Source organism: Salvelinus namaycush, chromosome 6 (genome assembly GCF_016432855.1).
Source record: "Salvelinus namaycush isolate Seneca chromosome 6, SaNama_1.0, whole genome shotgun sequence".
Taxonomy (NCBI): Eukaryota; Metazoa; Chordata; class Actinopteri; order Salmoniformes; family Salmonidae; genus Salvelinus; species Salvelinus namaycush.
The window spans coordinates 11,776,877-11,797,677 of record NC_052312.1 but is presented as its reverse complement, the minus strand read 5'-3'; the positions used below and the strand labels follow the sequence as shown (position 1 = coordinate 11,797,677).

Sequence of the window (20,801 nt, the reverse complement as noted above, 5' to 3'; positions counted from 1 at the left end):
CTAATGAGGAATGAGTGAAAGATGAACTGAGCAAAGTACGGAGAGATCCTTGATGAAAACCTGCTCCAGAGTGCTCAGGACTTCAGACTGGGTCGAAGGTTCACTTTCCAACAGAACAACGACCCTAAGCACACAGTCAAGACAACGCAGGAGTGGCTTCGGGACAAGTCTCTGAATGTCCTTTAGTGGCCCAGACAGAGCCCGGATTTGAACCCGATAAACATCTCTGGAGAGACCTGAAAATAGCAGTGCAGAGACGCTTCCCATCCAACTTGAGAGAATCTGACGAGAAGTATATGTGGGAACTCCTTCAAGACTGTTGGAAATGCATTCCAGATGAAGCTGGTTGAGAGAATGCCAAGAGTGTGCAAAGCTGTCATCAAGGCAAAGGGTGGCTACTTTGAAGAATCTCAAATATAAAATATATTTTGATTTGTTTAACACTTTGGTTAGTACATGATTCCATATGTGTTATTCATAGTCTGGATGTCTTCACTATTATTCTACAATGTAGAAAATAGTAAAAATAAAGAAAAACCCTTGAATGAGTAAGTGTCCAAACTTTTGACTGGTATATCCATGTCCTAGTTCAGCCACAACTTCTGAAAAAACATAGGATATTAGGTCCCGTTGATAGGATAGTCATGGTTTGTTCTCCAGTGACTGCACGTTTTCTAGTAGGACAGAGGGCAATGGCGGTCTATTTACTCACTGACGAAGTCTTGTCATGGTGATCACTCACCTGCCTCTCTTTCTCCGCCGCTTCCTCTTTCGATTCCCGGGGATTAGGGCCTGGTCCAGAGTAAGCAGAACGTCCAGAGCTGCCAACTCATTTAAGTCGACATTTTCGTCCAAATAGAGGGTAGTGATCGCTGTTCTGATGTCCAGAAGCGGTTTCCAGTCATAGGAACTGATGGCAGAAACATTATGCACAAAAGAAAGTTAAGACCAGCTCAAAAAAAACATAGCAGAATTGGTTAGGAGCCCGTAAGACAGCTGCTATCCCATGCAGCGTCATAGTTGAGATTCCACTGTTTACAGTTACAGTATTTACCATGAGGAACTGAGGTGCTGGGTAAATAGTTCACCAAGAGGGTGGCACCGGGGACAACATGCCACTTACTTCATTGTTGCAGAGTGGACGTTCATTGCATGCTTTCACCTGTGATCTGATCTGCTATTGATGCATTTCTGAGTCTCGGATCACGATGCCAGGTGAAAACTTGCTTTTGCTTGATGTTACATGACTTTCTAAACTTAAAGGGATAGTTCACCCAAATTCCATATTGCTTTCCTTTCCCTGTAAGCAGTCTATGGACAGGGTAAGAAAACCAAATGTGTCATTTTGTAATTTCAGTGAACTATTCCTTTAAGATCAATGACCTTTCAGTATTAATCTAATAATTCAACCGTGTCTAACTCCGTTAATGTAGCAGATGGGTGATAAACTAGCCTGATCCCAGCCCAATTCGGATATGTTTTCCACTAATTGGTCTATTGACCAATCACGTCAGATCTTTCACATTAGATCTTTTTCAGAGCTGATCTGATTGGTCAAAAGATCAGGATTGGCCTGCATGTGTAAACACAGCCATTTCTATTTAAATTCTACTTTCTCACCAACTCCATCATTAATAAAGGCTGAATGAAATATTCAATTTGTACATCTTTTTATTGCAGCACATGCAATCCAACAGTCCACCAGTCTGAAATCAATAAAACACTTGAACAAAGACTAGTAATAATGTAAGGGGAAAGGGGATACTGGTGCGGATTAAAACACAGGAAATGAGATCAGATCACTGCAGTTCTTTTAATACCAGCTGGCAGCACTCGCCAACCTTGGCCGGGTCGGTGACGGAGGTATACTTGGCGATCTGTGACATGACCCCCAGGGACTTGGCCAGATCCTGGGCCGTCTGGTCGGAGGCCACTGTGGTCCCCAGGGCCACTAGGAGCCTAAACACTGCCTCCTTGTCCTGCACCGACTCCAGCGCTGCGCTGGCCACCGACAGACACTGGGCCTTGGCTTCCAGGTCAGGCTGGCCGTGGAGGGAGCCGGCGTAGTTGAGGACGAGAGTGGCCAGGGCGATGTGAATGTTTTTGTTGCACACGGAGCACAGGTCGGCAGCGTGCGACAGTACAGCCTCCCGTTGGGCCAATAAGAGGGCTCGGCCACGCCAGCCACTAAAGCAGTTGCAGAGTGTCCGCAGCGCCAGCATTTGATTGGCTGGCCGGGCCTGCGGCTTCATCAGGCTCAGCAGGTGGTTGCAGAGCGCAACGCCATCGTCCGCGTCGCCGCCGCACAGGCTCTCGTTGACCTGTGGATGGCGCACCGCCAGCCGCAGGATGTCCAGGACGGGGAAGACGATGTCTGTAGGACAGGAGAGAGAAGATTACAGGTCAATGAAGTGATAGCAGGCTCACAAGGGACATCACCATATGTTTAAATACTGGAATGTGCAATAGTTTCACGTGTTTTGACAAACACTGAAACTGAAGTCAAACAATAAAATGCTTATCAGAACTCCAGTCTAGTGAGATAAACCTTAGTCCTGCCCAAGGCTATAGTAAAACAATTTGTGCCCTCAGGCTTGGAGAAGCAAAAGTAATTCCGCTACCCAAGAATAGTAGAGCACCCTTTACAGGCTCAAATATCCCACCAATCATCCTGTTACCAACCCTTTGGAAACGTTTGAAAAAAATAGTGTTTGACCAGATACAATGCTATTTTACTGTAAACAAATTGACAACAGACTTTCAGCACGTTTATAGGGAAGGACATTCAACAAGCACAGCACTTACACAAATGACTGATGATTGGCTGAGAGAAATTGATGATAAAAAGATTTTGGGAGCTGTTTTGTTAGAATTCAGTGCGGCTTTTGACATTATCGATCATAGTCTGCTGATGAAAAAAAAAAAAACGTATGTGTTATGGCTTTACACCCCCTGCTTTATTGTGGACAAAGAGTTACCTGTCTAACAGAACACAAAGGGTGTTCTTTAATGGAAGCTTCTACAACATAATCCAGGTAGAATCAGGAATTTCCCAGGGCAGCTGTTTAGGCCCCTTACTTTAAAAAAATCTTTACTAATGACATGCCACTGACTGACTAAAGCCAGAGTGTCTATGTATGCGGATGACTCAACACGATACACGTCAGCTCCTACAGAGAGTGATATCACTGCATCAGTTAACAAAGATCTGCAGTTAGTTTCAGAATGGGTGACAAGGAATAAGTTATTCCTAAATATTACAAAAACGAAAAGCATTGTATTTGGGACACAATCATTCACTAAACCCTAAACTTCAACTAAATCTTATAATAAATGATGTGGAAATTGAGCAACTTGAGGTGACTAAACTGCTTGAAGTAACCCTGGATTGTAAACTGTCATGGTCAAAACATGTTGATACAACAGTAGCTAAGACGGGGAGAAGTCTGTCTATAATAAAGCGCTGGTCCTTCAGGCCATAGCTTTGTCACACCTGGACTACTGTTCAGTCGTGTGGTCAGGTGTCACAAAGAGGCACCTCTGAAAATGACAAATTGGCTCAGAACAGGGCAGCACTCTCTAATGGTTCAAAGTGAAGGAGAGATTGACTTCATCACTTCTTGTTTTTTTAAGAAGTGCTGACATGTTGAATGCACCGAAGTGCCGGTTTAAACTACTAGCAAACAGCTCGAACACCCATGCATACCCCACAAGACATGCCACCAAAGGTCTCTTCACTTTTCCCAAGTCCAGAACAGACTATGGGAGGTGCACAGTACTACATAGAGCCATGACTACATTGAACTCTATCCCACACCAGGTGACTGATGCAAGCAGTAGAATCAGATTTAAAAAACAGATAAAAACACACCTTATGGAACAGCGGGGACTGTGAAGAGACACACACACACACGATAAAACAAATCTAATGTTATTTGTCACATGCGCCGAATACAGTGAAATGCTTACTTAACCAACAATACCTCAAGAAGTTAAGAAAAATATGTTAAGTAAAAAAATTGAAAAGTAAAAAATAGAAAATAAAAGTAACAAATAATTAACAGCAGCAGTAAAATAATAATAGCGAGGTTATATACAGGGGGTATCGGTACAGAGTCGATGTGCGGGGGCACCGGTTAGTCGAGGTAATTTAGGTAATATGTACATGTAGGTAGAACAGGCACTCTACACACACATGGATTTTGTATTGTAGATATGTGATAGAGTAGTGGCCTGAAAACACAACATGTTGTGAAAAGTGTTATGAAATGTAATGTCATGTAATATTTTAAATTGTATATAATTGCCTTAATGTTTCTGGACCCCAGGCATTACATTATATGGCCAGGCACGACTCCAACACCATCATTAAGTTTGCAGACGACACAACAGTGGTAGGCCTGATCACCGACAATGACGAGACAGCCTATAGGGAGGAGGTCAGAGACCTGGCCAGGTTGTGCCAGAATAACAACCTATCCCTCAACGTAACCAAGACGAAGGAGATGATTGTGGACTACAGGAAAAGGAGGACCGAGCACGCCCCCATTCTCATAGACGGGGCTGTAGTGGAGCAGGTTGAGAGCTTCAAGTTCCTGGGTGTGCACATCAACAACAAACTAGAATGGTCCAAACACACCAAGACAGTCGTGAAGAGGGCACGACAAAGCCTATTCCCCCTCAGGAAACTAAAAAGATTTGGCATGGGTCCTGAGATCCTCAAAAGGTTCTACAGCTGCAACATTGAGAGCATCCTGAATGGTTGCATCACTGCCTGGTACGGCAATTGCTCGGCCTCTGACCGCAAGGCACTACAGAGGGTAGTGCGTACGGCCCAGTACATCACTAGGGCTAAGCTGCCTGCCATCCAGGACCTCTACACCAGGCGGTGTCAGAGGAAGGCCCTAAAAATGGTCAAAGACCCCAGCCATAGACTTTTCTCTCTACTACTGTACGGCAAGCGGTACCAGAGTGCCAAGTATAGGACAAAAAGGCTTCTCAACAGTTTTTACCCCCAAGCCATAAGACTCCTGAACAGGTAATCAAATGGCTACCTGGACTATTTGCATTGTGTGCCTCCCCCCCCAACCCCTCTTTTACGCTGATGCTACTCTCTGTTTATCATATATGCATAGTCACTTAAAACTATACATTCATGTTCAAACTACCCCAATTGGGCCGACCATCCAGTGCTCCCGCACATTGGCTAACCCGGCTATCTGCATTGTGTCCCGCCACCCCCCAACCCCTCTTTTACGCTACTGCTACTCTCTGTTCATCATATATGCATAGTCACTTTAACCATATCTACATGGACATACTACCTCAATCAGCCTGACTAACCGGTGTCTGTATGTAGACTCGCTACTGTATATAGCCTGTCTTTTTACTGTTGTTTTATTTCTTTATTGTTCTCTATTGTTCACCTAATACCTTTTTTTGTACTATTGGTTAGAGCCTGTAAGTAAGCATTTCACTGTAAGGTCTAATCGGCGCATGTGACAAATAAACTTTGATATGAAGAGTAACTGCTGCCTTGGCAGTAACTAAATGGGGATCCTTAATAAATACAAATACAAAACCCATAATGTTTGTTAGCCTACCTTCTGGCCAGTGAGAGGTCTTCCAGAGAAGGCTGATCTGCTCGGTGGTGGGCTGCTCTGAGGCACAGGGGTCACATACAGATACCAGCAGCTTCTCCAGGCTCCCCAGCACCTCCTCAGACAGCCTGTATTCCCCAGGGGCCCCACCGTTCAGCTCCCTCAGCTTGGCTGGTGGTGGAAGGGCAAAGTTAACATAGAGAGAGGAAATTGAGTATGTTAGGACACTAATATCCGGTATGTATTTTCTGTAGTGAGGTTTTCATATAGCTATGCACATTATTTCAGTTCAGCCACAGTGCTGGTTGATCAGTTTTGTACGCTGAATAAATAGACATATTATTTCTGCTAGTAGGAAAATATGGAATAAAATACGAAGGGATCATGTTTTGGTCAGTGCTCACTTACCCATTATCTGTGTGGCGTTGGCCTGCTCGAAGGTCACCCCGTCCGTTTTGGGGAAGTAGATGTTGGTGGAGGTCTGCCTCGAGGCAGCTGAGGAGTAGGCACCCCCACCTGGGAAGAGAAGACAGGCAAATGTTACACCTCAAACAAACAAAATACTAGAGACTAGATTTCATCTGCTTTAGCAGTGTTGTTGGGTTGTCTTTTATTATGAGTGACAATAAAAAAACAGGATTGTGTGTCAATGTAACCTTTGATTGAACCCGAGGCATTGCTATAGTGACTGTTACCTGTGAAGGGGTCTGCCACGCCCACCGGCGCCCCTGTGGGAGTCCCCGATCCTGGGATGTACCGCCCAGTGCCTGGGGAAAGCGCCGTAATAATGTATTAGCATAGCCATAGAATGAAAATGCCATATAATGCATTAGAGCAGCATGTTCTCAACAAACTGAAATCTACAAGAAAAGGACAATTGTTTTTATTTACCTGTGAAGGGGTCAGCCCCAAAACCTGCTCTATTGTCGGCAGCTACAGGGATGTATCGGCCTGAACCTGATGGTGAACATGACAAAAGCAGGGTAAATATACAGTTAGTCTGGTATTCCAAACACATTTTGTATTTACTTGCTGTGAGCTCGTCTATTCCAATTGTTTACGGTGACGTTGCACAATGTTTGTTAGGGGAAATTCCACTGTAACAGAGTGATGCTGAGATTTTTCACTTTAAAATGTATGTCAAACAAAAAAACAATGATTGCAAATTTAAACAAACTATACAATTCTTTGCACAAGGATGACTTAAGAATTTCCAAAGAACATTTTACAAAAACACATTTACTTGAAGAAGAGTGCAGTTGACGGAATGACGGTTTGTGCTGCTGGTGCCGTCATTCTGTTACCGGACTTTGCGTCTGCACTGCTCTTCAAGTCAATGCGTTTGTGAAATTTTCAGTGAACCTTTTTAGAAAGTCGTCCTTGTGCAAAGACTTGTGTGGTTTGTTTAACTTTGCAATCACTGGTTTTTGTTTGACATACATTTTAAAGTGAAAATTCTGAGTCACTCTGTTACAGTGGAATTTCCCTTCGAAGAGAAATATGCTGCACCAGGTGTAGCCTATAGAGTGAAGATGGCTCAATGGCTTCACCAGTGAATGGATTGATACTACTGGGCTAGGCTGGTCTATTTCAAACATTATGGGAACTTGGTCCACTGCACGTTTTCTTTAGAAGAAAACATTGCCCTAAGTGTAGCCTATGGCGCTCGTTGATCCAGTGGCTTTACCAGTGAATGGGTCGGCAGCGCTGGGTGGGGCGGCTCCCAAGATGTGTCCTTTGGTGTTCTCGATGATGAAGTTGGCCACCTGGTCCAGGAACATGGGGCTGAGCTCGTTCTTCTGCAGGAAGTTGTGAGCCGTCAGCCAGGGGTCGTCCGTCACGTTGTAGGGCAGCTTCATGGACGGGCCACCCTCGTTGATGTCGATGGTGAAGACAAAGTCGTACTCCTGGAAAATCATTCGGAAGATGGGTTGAGTGATTCACTGTCTGACAGCTCGCCTCAGTGAAGATCAAATGCACTTGTTGTGAATAATTTGCCTTGCGTCTGTACTCTGTTCACCAGAGTTGTCTTGTAGTCAGCACACAAATTTTCCTCTGAGGACAAAGTCTCTATCTATCCGTCTGTCCATCTATTGTTATCATCATTGACCTAACGTTGGGGTGCACCTATGGCTGTTGCGGTGACCTTATTACCGCGGTCACAAGTCATGAAGGAAGTCAAATTCCAAGTGACCGTTTAGTCACAGTAATTAGGCTTCTCCAAGCTCTAATGCTGCTGATGGTCATTAGTAGCCTATCAAACTTGCTTAACTGCCTGGTACTCAGCACTCTATTGTCCCTCTAATAACGCTGACATCAATGCAAATGTGATTGAAAATCTAATCAAACACTTCATGAGAAGCTCATGTAACGCAACATTTCTTTGGCCACGCAATTGAGTGAGAAAACAGAGTGATGGCCACTATTAAAAAGAGGAGGATCCCATCAGCTTTCTATAGGCTATGCCTACTATATTTATTTCTCAACTTTCCTAATATTAAGCACATTGCTTCTCTTTACAACAGGAGTATAGCCTACCTGGCTGTCATGAAAATGAACCATGGAAAAAGCGTCCTCCATTCGCTATTTAAGTGCAAAGGTGACGTATTTTTTCCCGCTGCCCCTGTTTTGAGACAGGTGCATGATAAAGGTACATTCTAAATCAAAACAAATATTTTATTTAGTATATGTAATGACAAGATTAAATCAATAATACTCTGATGGGTGACAATATTAGCCTATCACTTGTGAATGATATATTATCACTTATGAAGCCCAGCTTAAGGCAAGAAACAATGCCTTTTTTTGCGACTTTTTCTAATCATAGTCGCACACCTCATGTAGCCTTGCCCTTCTGACCTATATGTTTTGATAAGGTTAGTATCACAACTAAAGTGGCCAAATAACCTTTTTAAATTAAGCACATTCATCTGCTTTACAACGGTTGTAGAGCCTAACTGGCATACATTTGCAGCGCGTGAGTTTCAAGTTTGGGGAAGATAATTTTCACCATAAAAATGCACCTTTATAATAAAAGCATTACATGCATAATCGCATTTGTGGTCACTTTTTATAATGGTGTTTTCACGCTAATGGAACATTCGCACTTTTAGCCTATTGCCATGTGCGCATTGCTGTGCTTTTAAATGTGAACAAATAACCTAATAGTTTATCAAAATGTAAAGCTAAACGTTCTGATCTGTTGCGTTAGACACATTGCGTAAACATTTTTCGGGATGCTAGTGGTTGTATTAATTTGGGATCTATCACATCTCACAACTGTCTCAGACTGTTCTGAATATTTATTTCTTGCACAGAATAGAATGTCAACTTATGTACAGTCGTGGCCAAAAGTTTTGAGAATGACACAAATATTAATTTCCACAAAGTTTGCTGCTTAAGTGTCTTTAGATATTTTTTGTCAGATGTTACTATGGAATACTGAAGTATAATTACAAGCATTTCATAAGTGTCAAAGGCTTTTACTGTCAATTACATGAAGTTGATGCAAAGAGTCAATATTTGCATTGTTGACCCTTCTTTTTCCAAGACCTCTGCAATCCGCCCTGGCATGCTGTCAATTAACTTCTGGGCCACATCCTGACAGATGGCAGCCCATTCTTGCATAATCAATGCTTGGAGTTTGTCAGAATTTGTGGGTTTTTGTTTGTCCACCTGCCTCTTGAGGATTGACCACAAGTTCTCAATGGGATTAAGGTCTGGGGAGTTTCCTGGCCATGGACCCAAAATATTGATGTTTTGTTCCCCGAGCCACTTAGTTAACCTCTACTCAATAGGGGGAGCTGTTAGCACTTTTTTTTGTTGTTGACGTTGCCAAATTAAACTGCCTAGTACTCAATTCTTGCTCGTACAATATGCATATTATTATTATTATTGGATAGAAAACACTCTCTAGTTTCTAAAACAGTTGGAATTATGTCTCTGAGTGAAACAGAACTCATTCTACAGCACTTTTCCTGCCAGGGAGTGAGATTTCAGAAATCTTGGCCTCTGTTCCCAGGTCAGTTTTTAGGTCCCTGTGAATGCTATGGGGCTACAAACACTGCCTACGCCTTCCTCTAGATGTCAGTAAGTGGTGACAATTTGAATGGAGTCGATTGCGCAATCTGGGACTTTATAAAAGACCAAAGGCCGGAAGTACCTTTCTTTTCTTCCCTGCGCTTGACGCACGATGGACGTCGGACTGGCCTCCTTCCAAGCTTTGGTTTAGCCACTTCTATATCCCCGGTCATATTTTTATTCGTTATAGGTGTTAAAGACATCATAAGGTAGTTAATTTAAACCGTTTTATAGCAATTTATATCCGTTTAGTGTGATTTTCTGGCATTTCTTTGTGACGCACTTCCAATAGTTGGACACTTTTCCAGTACATGCCGAACGTTAGTGGCCATTTCGACAGGACAAGAGGACATCTTTCGACCAAAAGACGATTAGACCGGAGAAAGGATACATTGCCCAAGATTCTGATGGAAGCTCAGCTAATAGTAAGAACTATTTATGATGATAAATCGTTGTTCTGTTGAAAAATGTTAAACGCATATGTCGCCATTTTTTTTTGGGTAGCTTCGCTTTGGCGCACCCTGTATTGCACAGTAAGGATAATTTTAAAAATGTAATTCAGCGATTGCATTAAGAACTAATTTTTCTTTCAATTGCTGTCCAACTTGTATTTTTTTAGTCAAGTTTATGAATAGTTTTCGATAAAAATAGGTGTCTTTCCAAGATGGCGCCGGGCAGATTGCTTGAGTAGTTGGACAGTATTTCCATTGTGTAAGCACGATTTGTGCCGCTAAATATGCACATTTTCGATCAAACTCTATATGGATTGTGTAATATGATGTTACAGGAGTGTCATCGGAAGAATTCTGAGAAGGTTAGTGAAAAAATTAATATATTTTGGTGATGATAACGCTATCGCTCTTTTTGCCTTGAATCAATGCTGGGGTAATGTTTGCACATGTGGTATGCTAATATAACGATTTATTGTGTTTTCGCTGTAAAACACTTAGAAAATCTGAAATATTGTCTGGATTCACAGGATCTGTGTCTTTCATTTACTGTACGCTGTGTATTTTTAAGAAATGTTTTATGATTAGTAATTAGGTAATACACGTTGCTCTCTGTATTTATTCTAGTCGAGTTGTTATGGTGGGTGCAATTGTAAACTATGATTTCTACCTGAAATATGCACATTTTTCTAACAAAACCTATGCTATACAATAAATATGTTATCAGACTGTCATCTGATGAGGTTTTTTCTTGGTTAGTGGCTATCAATATCTTTATTTGGTCGAATTGGTGATAGCTACTGGTGGAGAGAAAAAATGGTGGACAAAGAAAAATGGTGTCTTTTGCTAACGTGGTTAGCTAATAGATTTACATATTGTGTCTTCCCTGTAAAACATTTTAAAAATCAGAAATGATTGCTGGATTCACAAGAAGTGTATCTTTCATCTGGTGTCTTGGACTTGTGATTGAATGATATTTAGATGCTAGTATTTACTTGTGACGCTATGCTAGCTATGCTAGTCAGCTTTTTTACTGGTGGGGGTGCTCCCGGATCCGGGTTTCTGAGGCGGTAGAAGATAAATAACTCTAAATGAAGCATATAGGAGTACCTATATCTTTGTGAACCGCTCAACACAGAATAGCTGCATGTTTGCACTCCCTCAAATCGTTTGGAGAAAATATCCTTTCTATTTTATTAAACTTTGTTCAATTGTATTCTTCATACTATAAAATAATAAAAACAAATGCCATGGAATTGAATGCAAATATCGTCTCCTAAATGAACTTGCGTAGCCCACAGCCATTTGGCATTGCCAGATCTGGACCTAACATAAGAACAACTCACAGTATGCTATTCTGTTCTTCTGAAAGACTACAATTTCTTCATGTCATGCTTCTTTAGACCTGTCTAAAATAAATTGATTTATTACACTTTTTAAAATGTAGATGTTCCAAATGTCTGCATCAATGGGGAAGCCAGGATATGCTAAAGGTGTTCATGTTAATTAACGGTCAATTACCGTGAGACCGACAGTTATTTGCTTGACAATCACCGGCTGACAAAATTTCGTGACCACACCTTCCCCTCATAGTTGACTTTCTTGGAGGTCTGCTGGTTGGAACCTCCCACCACATCTCCTATCTTCATCCAGCGGCTGTCGGCCACGCTCCACTGGTACGCCTCCACCTTCTGGCCCTCTTTGATCAGCCGCGTCTGTCCGTCCCGATTCCCTGGGAGACAGACACACATCTTAATGAGTGTGCATACTTTACACACTCCAATACAACAAGGGGGGTTTCTGAATTACTCCACATTTCATGTGCTTCTGTGGTTTATAGTTTCAGGTTCTACTAAAGATTGGTGATTGGTAAAATACGTTTATCATTCATGAAAGATGTCAGTGATCAGGGGCTGTAGATGCAAAAAACAATAACAGCCAAACAGTGATGTTGGGCATGTAATGTCCTAATAGTTTTCTGTTAATTGAATATATAGATATCAATACATATGTAGTGTAATGAAATGGATTAATATAATGGAATATGTACGTAATATAATTACCAGGCTCATCAAGGTGATCCCTTCCTGGAAGATCCTCCATCTTGATGTCCCCCAGGTCCCCGGTCTTGGGGTCGATGGTGGTCTTGGAGAGCTCATCCTCAAAAGCTTGGAGGTCCTGAGGGCTGGCCATGCGGTCTTCCATCTCAGTGAACACTCTGATGAGGCCGTCACTGTGAGGCGAATAAAACAAATCGGTGACACAAAAGCAAGGTAATAGCAGCAACATTGCTCTCTCCATCTAACTGTTTCTCTTAATTTACTGTGAACTACTCACTGACTAATTAATAATAATATACAGTGAATTCAGAAAGTATTCAGACCCCTTGACTTTTCCACATTGTAACGTTACAGCCTTATTCTAAAATGGATTCAATAGTCCCCCCCCCCCTCATCAATCTACACACAATACCCCATAATGACAAAGCAAAAACAAGTTTTTAGAAATGTTGGGTAATTTGTATATATAAAAAAACGGAAATATCACATTGACATATGTATTCAGACCCTTTACTCAGTACTTTGTTGAAACACCTTTGGCAGCGATTACAGCCTCGAGTCTTCTTGGGTATGACGCTTCAAGCTTGGTACACCTGTATTTGGGGAGTTTCTCCCATTCTTCTCTGCAGATCCTCTCAAGCTCTGTCAGGTTGGATGGGGAGCGTTGTTGCACAGCTATTTTCAGGTCTCTCCAGAGATTTTAGATTGGGTTCAAGTCCGTACTCTGGCTGGGCCACTCAAGGACATTGAGACTTGTCCCGAAGCCACTCATGCATCATCTTGGCTGTGTGTTTAGGGTCGTTGTCCTGTTGGGATGTGAACCTGGAGCAGGTTTTCATCAAGGATCTCTGTACTTTGCTCAGTTCATCTTTAGTTCGATTCTGACGAGTCTCTTCTAGTCCCTGCCGCTGAAAAACATCCACAAAACATGATGCTGCCATCACCATGCTTCACCGTAGGGATGGTTCCAGGTTTCCTCCAGACGTGATGCTTGGCATTCAGGCCAAAGAGTTCAATCTTGGTTTCATCAGACAAGAGAATCTTGTTTCTCATGGTCAGAGTCCTTTAGGTGCCTTTTGGCAAACTCCAAGCGGGCTGTCATGTGCCTTTTACTGAGTAGCTTCCGCCTGGCCACTCTACCATAAAGGCCTGATTGGTGGAGTGCTACAGAGATGGTTGTCCTTCTGGAAGGTCTCCCATCTCCACAGAGGAACTCTGGAGCTCTGTCAGAGTGACCATCGAGTTCTTGATCACCTCCCTGACCAAGGCCCTTCTCCCCTGATTTCTCAGTTTGGCCGGGAGGCCAGCTCTAGGAAGAGTCTTGGTGGTTCCAAACTTCTTCCATTTAAGAAGGATGAGACCACTGTTTGTGGTGACCTTAAATGCTGCAGAAATGTTTTGGTACCCTTTCACAGATCTGTGCCTCAACACAATCCTGTCTCAGAGCTCTATGGCCAATTCCTTCGACCTCATGGCTCGGTTTTTGCTCTGACATGCATTGGCAACTGTGGGACCTTATATAGATAGGTGTGTGCCTTTCCAAATCATGTCGAATTAATTGAAATTTACCACAGGTGGACTCCAATCAAGATATAGAAACATCTCAAGGATGATCAATGGAAACAGGATGCACCAGAGCTCAATTCTGAGTCTCATAGCATAGGGTCTGAATACTTATGTAAATAAGGTATTTCTAAAACCCTGTTTTTGCTATGTCATTATGGGGTATTGTGTGTAGATTGATGAGGAAATTTTTTTATTTAATCAATTTTAGAATAAGGCTGTAACGCAACAAAACGTGGAAAAAGTCAATGGATCTGAATACTTTCCAGATGCACTGTATGTGTATATACTGTATGTGTGTGCGTATATAAATATATACAGTACCAGTCAAAAGTTGACACCTACTCATTCAAGGGTCTTTCTTACATGAAAACATGTAGTAACCAAAAATGTTTTCAACAAATCTAAATATATTTTAGATTCATCAAAGTAGCCACCGTTTGCTTTGATGACAGATTTTCACACTCTTGGCATTCTCTCAACCAGCTTCACCTGGAATGCTTTCCCAACAGTCTTGAAGGAGTTCCCACATATGCTGAGCACTGGTTGGCTGCTTTTCCTTCACTCTGCGGTCCAACTCATCCCAAACCATCTCAATTGGGTTGATGTTGGGGGATTGTGGAGGCCAGGCCATCTGATGCGGCACTCCATCACTCTCCTCCTTGGTCAAATAACCCTTACACAGCCTGGAGGTGTGTTGGGTCATTGTCCTGTTGAAAAACAAATGATAGTCCCACGAAGCGCAAACCAGATGGGATGGCGTATTGCTGCAGAATGCTGTGGTAGCCATGTTGGCTAAGTGTGCCTTGAATTCTAAATAAATCACAGTGTCACCAGCCAAGCACCCCACACCACCTCCTACATGCTTCACGGTGGGAACTACACATGCTGTGATAATTCGTTCAGCTACACTGCGTCTCACGAAGACACAAAAAATTTGGACTCCAGACCAAAGGACAGATTTCCACTGGTCTAATGTCCATTGCTTGTGTTTCTTGGCCCAAGCAAGTCTCTTCTTATTATTGGTGTCCGTAGTGGTTTCTTTGCAGCAATTCGATCATGAAGGCCTGATTCAGGCAGCCTCCTCTGAACAGTTGATGTTGAGATGTATCTGTTGAACTCTGAAGCATTTATTTGGGCTGCAATTTCTGAAGCTAGTAACTCTAATGAACTTATCCTCTGCCGCAGAGGTGACTCTAGGTCTTCCTTTCCTGTGGTGGTCCTCATGAGAGCCAGTTTCAACATAGCGCTTGATGGTTTTTGCGACTGCACTTGAATTTTCCATATTGACTGACCTTCATGTCTTAAAGTAATGATGGACTGTCATTTCTCTTTGCTTATATGAGCTGTTCTTGCCATAATATAGACTTGGTATTTTACCAAATAGGGCTATCTTCTGTATACCACCACTACCTTGTCACAAAACAACTGATTGGCTCAAACGCATTAAGGAAAGAAATTCCACAAATGAACTTTTAACAAGACACACCTGTTAATTGAAATGCATTCCAGGTGACTACCTCATGAAGCTGGTTGAGAGAATGTCAAGAGTGTGCAAAGCTGTCATCAAGGCACAGGGTGGCTACTTTGAAGATACTTAAATATAAATATTTGTTTAACACTTTTTTGGTTACTACATGATTCCACGTGTTATTTCATAGTTTTGATGTCTTCACTACTGTTCTACAAAGTAGAAAATAGTACAAATAAAGAAAAACCCTGGAATGAGTAGGTGTGTCCAAACTTTTGACTGGTACTGTATATCTATCTCTGATAAGAGGTGATGCAATGGTTTTCATGTATTATACTGCTATGTCTCATGTCCTTTGACAGTGAGATAGAAATGGTTGGACAGTGGATTAACAGTGGGGTTTGGGGTTTACCTGGCTCCCACAGCTATATCCCCATTGGGCAGGATACAGCAGCACCACACTGACTGGGCTGGGAGACGGATGGTCTGTTGGCACTCGCCCTGCTTCCATATCCTCAAGGTCCGGTCCTCTCCTGTGCTCACAAAATCTGAGGGGAGGAGAGCACCAACAGATTGTCTTGAAAAATGTCTGACAGAACCTTCAACAAAGTAAATGTGCAGAGGCAATATCGTGTGTGCAGGAGTTATCTTTTCTACTATGAAAACATAATGGTGCCGGGGGAGATGACTGCCATTTTACGGGCTCTCAACCAATTGTGCTATTGTGTGTTTTTTTGCGTCATTTGTAACTTATTTTGTACATAATGTTTCTGCCACCGTCTCTTATGACATCCCTGTCATTCACATGAGAAAGAGATGGAGATATCGGGGACGTAGGTTGGGGTGCCTTGTAAGGATCTGACGGCGAGTGTGTAATCTGCCTCTACCATCAGTCCTATTAGCCAACGTACAATCATTGGATAACAAAATAGCCGAACTACGATCACGAATATCCTGCCAACGGGACATTAAAAACTGTAATATCTTGTTTCATCAAGTCGTGGCTGAATGACAACATGGATAAAATACAGCTGGCGGGACTCTACCTGAGGTAGAGTATCTCATGATAAGTTGTAGACCACACCATTTACCAAAAGAGTGCTGGCACTAAATCTGCACTCAATGAGCTGTATAAGGCCATAAGCAAACAGGAAAACGCTCATCCAGAGGCGGCACTCCTAGTGGCCGTGGACTTTAATGCAGGGAAACTTAAATCCTTTTTACCTCATTTTTATCAGCATATTAAAATGTGCAATCTGAGGGGAAAAATGACCTCAGATCACCTTCACTCCACACACAGAGACGCATACAAAGCTCACCCTAGACTTCCATTTGGCAAATCTACCCATAATTCTATCCTCCCAATTCCTGCTTACAAGCAAAAACTAAAGCAGGAACCACCAGTGCCTCGGCCAATAAAGAAGTGGTCAGATGGTGCAGATGCTAAGCTACAGGACTGTTTTGCTGGCACAGACTGGAATATGTTCCAGGATTCTTCCGATGGCAGTACACCACATGAGTCACTGGCTTCATCAATAAGTGCATCGATGACATCGTCCCCACAGTACATACCCCAACCAGAAGCCATGGATTACAGGCAACATCCACACTGAGCTAAAGGGTAGAGCTGCCGCTTTCAAGGAGCGGAACTCTAACCCGGACGCTTATAAGAAATCCCAATATGCCCTCAGATGAACCATCAAACAGGAAAAGCGTCAATACAGGACTAAGATTGAATCGTACTACACCGGCTCAGACGCTCGTCGGATGTGGCAGGGCTTGCAAACTATTACAGACTACAAAGCACAGCCGTGAGCTGCCCAGTGACACGAGCCTACCAGACGAGCTAAATTACTTCTATGCTCGCTTCGAGGCAAGCAACACTGAAGCATGCATGAGAGCATCAGCTGTTCCGGATGACTGTGTGATCACGCTCTCTGTAGCCAATGTGAGTAAGACCTTTAAACAGGTCAACATTCACCAGGCCGCAGGGCCAGACGAATCACTAGGACGTGTACTCCGAGCATCCGTTGAACAACTAGCAAGTGTCTTCACTGACATTTTCAACCTGTCCCTGACTAAGTCTGTAATACCAACATGTTTCAAGCAGACCACCATAGTCCCTGTGCCCAAGAACACTAAGATAACCTGCCTGAATGACTACTGACACGTATCACTCACGTCTGTAGCCATGAAGTGCTTTGAAAAGCTGGTCATGGCTCACATCAACACCATTATCCCAGAAACTCTAGACCCATTACAATTTGCATATCGCCCCAACAGATCCACAGATGATGCAATCTCTATTGCACTCCACACTGCCCTTTCCCACCTGGACAAAAAGAACACCTACGTGAGAATGCTATTCATTGACTACAGCTCAGCGTTCAACACCATAGTGCCCTCAATGTTCATCACTAAGCTAAGGACCCTGGGACTCAACACCTCCCTCTGCAACTGGATCCTGGACTTTCTGACGGGCCGCCCCCAGGTGGTAAGGGTAGGTAACAACACACCCCTTAAGAAAAAAACCCACATCTGCAACGCTGATCCTCAACACGGGGGCCCCTCAGGGGTACGTGCTCAGCCCCCCTCCTGTACTCCCTGTTCACCCATGACCGCATGGCCAGGCACGTCTCCAACACCATCATCATGTTTACCGACGACACAACACCGAGAACGATGAGACAGTCTATCGGGAGGAGGTCAGAGACCTGGCCATGTGGTGCCAGGATAACAACCTCTCCATCAACGTGATCAAGACAATGGAGATGATTGTGGACTACAGGAAAAGGAGGACCGAGCAGGCCCCCATTCTCATCGACAGGGCTGTAGTGGAGCAGGTTGAGAGCTTCAAGTTCCTTGTTGTCCACATCACCAACAAACTATCATGGTCAAAACACACCAAGACAGTCGTGAAGAGGGCATGACAAAGCCTATTCCCCCTCAGGAGACTGAAAAGATTTGGAATGGGTCCTCAGATCCTCAAAAAGTTCTACAGCCACACCATCGAGTGCATCCTGATCGGTTGCATCACTGCCTGGTATGGCAACTGCTCAGCCTCTGACAGCAAGGCACTACAGAGGGTAGTGCATACGGCCCAGTACATCACCGGGGCCAAGCTTCCTGCCATCCAGGACCTCTATACCCGACGGTGTCAGAGGAAGGCCCTACCAATTGTCAAAGATCCCAACCACCCTAGTCATACTGTTCTCTCTGCTACTGTACGGCAAGCGGCACTGGATCGCCAAGTCCAGGTCCAAAAGGCTTCTTAACAACTTCTACCCCCAAGCCATAAGACTCCCGAACAGCTAATCAAATGGCTACCCAGACTATTTACATTACACCCCCCCCCCCCCCCCCCCCTCTTTTACACTGCTGCTACTCTCTGGTTATTATCTATGCATAGTCACTAACTCTACCTACATGTACATACTACCTTGACTAACCGGTGCCCCCGCACATAGACTCTGTACCAGTACCCCCTGTATATAGCCTTGCTACTGTTATTTTACTGCTGCTCTTTAATTGTTTTTAACTTATCTATTTTTTACTTAACACTTACTTTTCATAAAACTGCATTGTTGGGTAAGGGCTTGTAAGTAAGCATTTCACTGTAAGGTTGTATTCGCCGCATGTGACAAATAAAATTTGAAGCACAGACTGTCACACTTTCCTCGGGCATATGGGTTCTACAAACAGACTGTCAAACTTTCCTAGGGCATAGTGGTTCTACAAACAGGGCACAGGTAGATTGTCTGGTATCAGTCGTCCATACTGTACCTTGTCCGTTGGGGAAGATGGCCAGGCTGTAGATGTAGTTGGTATGGCTGTAGTATACCTGCACACATTCCCCAGTCACCAGCCATCTCCTGATACTGGCGTCGTTGCTGCAGGATAAGAACTCCAGGTCGCTGACCACCGCTAGCCCTCTGACACAGTCCTCGTGACCTGGGACAGACGAACGCATTCAGTGATGTCTGGCCTCAGTACTGCCACAATATTTATGGAGGGAACGGTGGTTTGTGGGTGCATTAATCTCTCACCTGTAAATGTCTTCTCACAACGCCCAGCCTTCCACAGCTTGATGGTCTTGTCAGCTGATCCTGACAACATGAGGCCTTGTTCAGGTAATATGACCACTGCCCACACTGCTGCTGTGTGCCCCTGGAATACAAAAGAGCACATCTAGCCATATTCACTCACCTGGGTTGTGTTCAGTACAGAGAAAAAGTTTTGCGAAACTTATTCATTAAGAACACAGATTTTAGTTTTATGTCGCAAAACGTTTTTGCTAAATTGAGCCCTACTGAACATGTCTCATACACTTTACCTGTAAGGTCATCATGCACTTCTCGTTGAGCCAGACTTTTGCTGTGGTGTCCCATGAGCCACTCAGTAGGGTTCCAAACTTTCCAGAGGACAGAGTGCACACTGTGGACATACATATCATGGATAGTTTCTAGCTATTCACAACGAAAGTGTCATCAGACCAAGTTGGTATTTGAAGTAAAGTAATCACGTTCAATTAGGTGTTGCACAATAATGCATCAACTGTTTATCAACTCTACCTGTATTTTTGTGTCCCTTGAGGGTGAACAATGGTTGTGGTTGGTCCAGTGTGAAAACACATATGTTGTGGTCATTTCCACCAGTGGCTATGAGTCCCCGAGGATATGTGTCACTTGGAGCGATGATGCATACACAGGATACAAAATTTTGATGACCTGTCATGCAATGCATTTCTGTGAACCCCCTGTCTGGGCTGAAGAGAGACAAAACATGTTATATGAAATGAAATTGTATTACATTTAAAACGCAGAACAGGGCGGTGTCAAATTCTTAACAGGCTCTGGCTATTTCTAATGATTAACTAACGTTAGCTATAGAAAAGCGTTGCTAGCTATAAAGGAAACGTTAATAACGTTAGCTAACTAGCTAGCTAACAATAGCCATAAGGTCGAGCGATAAATCTCGTCCTTCAAGTTTTAGAAACCTTGTATCACCTACAGTTGGCGTGTTATGAATGGGGGACTATCCGATGTGGAAAAAACACGGCATAATACTTGCTGAGAGAATGACAACGCTAATTTTGTTAGCTAGCGTCGTTGCAATAGCAGCGACTTGTTGGTTTGCCTTTACATAATGCTTATGGTGAATTGAGAGAGGCATCGATGTGTGTGGCTAGGGTTCCTAACTGATTATCTTTACGACATTAAAATGGTGAGAACCACATTATTGTCTGTTGAGCTAAGCTAGCTCGCGGTACCTTGAGTTTGGTACCCAGACTCGTCCGGTTCGGTCTCGGGAAACAGACACAAAGGCTCCGTCAGGGAAAAAAGCAGCTGAAAGACCTCGCACATCCATTTCATGACCAGGTATAGAGCAGCTTAATTTATATGAGTTAGGTGATGCCATTTTATCCCCAATATCACAATTAAATTTCTGAGCTGAGAAGTGACGTTTCTTGACAACAAGAAGCGGCCGGCAAGTAAGGCGGAAGTAGCAATGCAAAACGAACCTTGACCTCAGATTGCATGAGGGGTCAATTACATTTAGCTTTTGAAATTATATATAT

General features: G+C 43.3%; 1 protein-coding gene across 1 annotated transcript; it reads right to left on the bottom strand.

The window, feature by feature from the left end:
* Positions 1-1,653: 1,653 nt before the first annotated feature.
* LOC120049648 (phospholipase A-2-activating protein-like) lies at positions 1,654-20,709 on the bottom strand. Its single transcript, XM_038995973.1, has 14 exons — positions 20,493-20,709; positions 19,795-19,988; positions 19,557-19,657; positions 19,270-19,390; positions 19,007-19,174; positions 15,636-15,771; positions 12,193-12,362; positions 11,710-11,861; positions 7,288-7,507; positions 6,492-6,557; positions 6,296-6,367; positions 6,009-6,116; positions 5,604-5,771; positions 1,654-2,374 (listed from the first exon to the last, which is right to left on the bottom strand). Exons 1-14 carry the CDS (start codon positions 20,639-20,641, stop codon positions 1,800-1,802), a joined length of 2,400 nt encoding a protein of 799 aa, XP_038851901.1. The 5' UTR covers positions 20,642-20,709; the 3' UTR covers positions 1,654-1,799.
* Positions 20,710-20,801: the final 92 nt, after the last annotated feature.

Coding starts and splice junctions, on each gene's coding strand:
- LOC120049648 (XM_038995973.1), bottom strand. CDS start 20,641: ATGGCATCACCTAACTCATATAAATTAAGCTGCTCTATACCTGGTCAT. Junction 19,175..19,269: donor TTGTGAGAAGACATTTACAG/GTGAGAGATTAA, acceptor CGTCTGTCCCAG/GTCACGAGGACTGTGTCAGA. Junction 7,508..11,709: donor AAGTCAACTATGAGGGGAAG/GTGTGGTCACGA, acceptor ATGATTTTCCAG/GAGTACGACTTTGTCTTCAC.